General features: G+C 48.7%; 1 protein-coding gene across 1 annotated transcript; it reads right to left on the bottom strand.

Moving 5' to 3' along the window:
• Positions 1-1,925: 1,925 nt before the first annotated feature.
• On the bottom strand, positions 1,926-3,442 carry LOC103904661 (HLA class II histocompatibility antigen, DQ beta 2 chain-like). Its single transcript, XM_019473888.1, is given in 4 exon segments — positions 1,926-2,056; positions 2,131-2,353; positions 3,216-3,331; positions 3,418-3,442. Coding segments are annotated over 4 exon segments (495 nt in total).
• Positions 3,443-3,570: the final 128 nt, after the last annotated feature.

Raw genomic sequence — 3,570 nt, 5'->3', positions numbered from 1 at the left:
ATGTCATGATATACGGGACTACATCTCTGCTTCAGCAGCACAGAAAGCTAGCGAAGAGCTGAGATTAAACACCGGGTTAATTAGTACATTTAATTAGCTCTCAGTTATTAAATCCTTTCAGACCCTTAGATAAATCGCTCGAAGTACAAAACATCCCTTAGAAATGCTATTATTTATTCCTCTCTTCTCTCTCCAGGTGTGTGCAGGGCTGGAGAGCTCTAGCTTTCCTCCTGCAGCTTCATGCAGGGGCAGAGTCCCTCCCCGCCTCAATGGCTCAACGCCAGTCCCTGAGATTACTCTTGAATTTCCAAGTCTGACAATTGCAAATTCACAGTTCTTCTGGGAGGAGAAGGGGCAGTACCCTGCTAACGTGGGCAACACTAGGAGGAAAGGGAATGGTGTTGGGAAAGAGCAGGGAGCGACAGATCCTCTTAACTCTGACAGACAGAAAGAGATTCACAGAGGTTTGCTGTGAACTTAGCCACCCAGCACTGTGTCCCTTTCCGTGCTGCCGTCCTCCGTGGCTGCAGCAGACAGGCATGGCAGCCCTGCAGGAAAAAAGAGCAGAAATGGGTGGAGGAACTTCTCACGCAGGCTTTGGAGCATTGCCAGTCACTGTGCCAGCCAGACTGCAGGATAGGAAAAGCTCCTCCAGGCTCCTGTTAGCAGAGTCTCCCGCGTTCGCCCTCCGAATGATTTTCCTGCGGTTGCCATGTTCATCCTAACAGTCCGTGGATGCATCTCTGCTCTGAAGTCCCGGAGCAGCTGCCACCCTGCTCCTTCTCCCCGTCATCTCCAAGTGCACGGTGGTCCCGTGCTAACCCACTGCACAGACCTGCTAAGATCCATGGGGTCAGCTGAGCTTCAGAGAGCCCATGGCAGCCCTGCCAGAGGCTGTTCTGGCAGGGGATTTATTTATGGCAGGGGAATCCAGTTTTTCAGATGACCTTGGAGATCTACCCAAAGCATTTATAATTTGGATAATGCAGGGCCCTGAACAACACAGGTGCAATGAGCTCAGGCTCTGGGCAGGCTGGAAAACTGCTTCCTATAGCGTCAAATCTGTACGCCGTTCTCCTCGCAGTTCACTGGGAAACCGATGTTTAGGTCTGAGGAAAGGGGTTTCAGTGTTTTCAGCACCAAGCCTTCTCTTCCCTAGTTAATAACAGCTGTGATGGTGGGCAGGGAATTCAGGTCCTCCTGATGCTGGTGACCTCAACCCATAGGCTGAGAATTAACAGGAGCAAAGGGCTACATTGGATGTGGCTTGCTTAAGGGAGTTTGGTTAGGAAAAAATAATAGTACAAGATTAAGCTGAAGGATATTCCTCGTTGCACCATCACACAACAATGACTTACCCAGTACTTGTTTGTGATTCTAATAATCTTAAAATATTAGAAAGCAGAAAGCAAAGGCTGGGATAAGATGCTGTTACTCAGCAAACCAACATTTTGAGAACAAGAATGCAGCTTTCTGGAAGATAATGTTCTCTCTTTTTCACCCTGCGCCATTTCAAAAGAAAGGTATTTAATCCTTCTATAAATAAGTATGAATGTATTTCCTTCTACAGTCTACAAAATATGTCTGCAACAAAGCAATGTGGAGACATTTGGGAATGAAGTAGCTAATTTGATACTCATAAGAAACCATAACCATAGCCCAGGACTGCATCTCAGAGGACTGGGCTGACCTTTCAGCAGCTGATGATAGTTCTAAAATGGCTTCTCATCACTGAAAGCCCAATCTAACATCAGTTAAAATAAATTAAAAGCTATCACTGACTTCTGCAGATATTGGATTAGACCATATAAAACCCACTTGAATGCTGGGAACCCAAGGAAATTATCATGGTAAATCTAAATTCTAGTGAAGCCTTACAGGCTTTAAAACATCTCTCTGCAGCCCCATTAAGAACGGGTTTCTACTTAGCTCATGAATAATTCACTTTTCTTTTTCTTCTGATAGATGATGAGTCCCACTACGATGAAGCCTAAGCCCAGCACAAAGCCCAGCGTTCCAGTCACCTTCTTGCTCACAGCAGATCCAGAGCTTGTTTCTATTGGAAGAGCAGTCCAGAGAGTTAAGGCCCAGGCTAGACATTGCCTGATCTCCCCATTTCCAGTTTCTTACCCCAGACCACGGTGATGGGCACTGGCAGGCTGACATGCTCCACCTGGCAAGCATAGACAACCCCTTGCTTCGGTGTGACTTCCAAAGTGACCAGGATCCGGAAAGACTAATCTCCATTTAGGAGGAGGCCCTCATACACAACTTTGTCCATCTCCTCCTGCCCATTTTTGAACCACTTGATCTTAATTTCGGAAGAATAAAACCTTGTTACAGAACAAACCAGCTAGTTGGGATAGCCCCACAGCTCCATTTGCATGGGAGAAATTTTTACTCTGAGTTTAACTGAAACAGAGAAAGAGAGAGATGGAGAGTGCTGGCAGACAGGAGACAGCGCTGGCAGACAGGTCGCTCCTCTCTTCCTGCCCCATCCTCCTCGGGAATTGTTCGTAGCAACACGACCTATGGATTTCTCCTCCAAACCCTTTTGTCAACACATCCTTTGTTCCAGACCCACTGCCTTCAACATGACCCCTCATTACACATCTCCCAGCCACATTCATCTTTAATCCTCTTTCTTTCTTCCCTCAGTGAAGGACCATAATGGAAGATGCACTCTGCTTCTACCAGAAACATCTTGTAGGAGCATTTCATGTCTTCTCCCACGTCTCAGGTGGGTCCATTGCTCCAGGAATTGGCAGGAGGGCAGGTGCATTTGTTAGGCTTGGGAGTCCTGTCCCATGCTTTTCTGCAGGGCTCCTGCAAGTCATTTCCTTCAGTCTTAGCCTCACAATAACGATGTTAACCGCTCCAGTCCATGGCACTCATTCTCCCCCTGCCCCACTGAACTCAGGCCTATCTCCCACCACCCACTGAGCTCCTCTGACGTCCAGTGGCTGCCAAACAGGGAGATGGCAGAGGGGGTTAAACATGGTCCCAGGCTGGGGAAGCCAAGTTTCCCCATGCCACTCTCCTCTTTTCCTCCCCTCCAAAGACTCGCTTCTCCTGTCCATCACACCCTGAGTCTTCCTCCAGTTATAGCTGCAGTATTTCTCCCTTGAAGCCCACCGGTAGCTAAGCCACTGCAGCCTGTTCCAATACTCAGCAATTGCCCGTCTCAGCTCTCTGTGGGCCGCGTAGAAACCCACCTCACTGTCATAGGAACAGATCTCCTGCCAGTCCCAGATGAACCTGTCCGGCTACCTCACCGGCTGAGTGCCACTCGTGTAGTGACACTCCTGTTTTCACTGCAGCAGGAAATGCTCTTGGGGGAGACACATGGGACAAGGTCAGGATGGACATCTTCCTGCTGCTTTCCCTTCTCCCTGAATATCCAGGATCTCTGCTCACCTGGAGGGTCTGTATGAAGAGTCATGTTGCTCCTCATCCCTATCATTACAGCCAGAGCCACAAACCAGGAGGTTTCGAACCTGGGAATCCCCAGAGAGGCCACTGTTGCTCAGGTAGGGGGGGGGGGGGTAACCTTGACGGGAGAACAGGTTT

Source organism: Aptenodytes forsteri, unplaced genomic scaffold, assembly GCF_000699145.1.
Source record: "Aptenodytes forsteri isolate BGI_AS27 unplaced genomic scaffold, ASM69914v1 Scaffold231, whole genome shotgun sequence".
Classification (NCBI taxonomy): Eukaryota; Metazoa; Chordata; class Aves; order Sphenisciformes; family Spheniscidae; genus Aptenodytes; species Aptenodytes forsteri.
The sequence above is the reverse complement of the archived record's forward strand: the minus strand, read 5'-3'. Positions and strand labels throughout refer to the sequence as shown.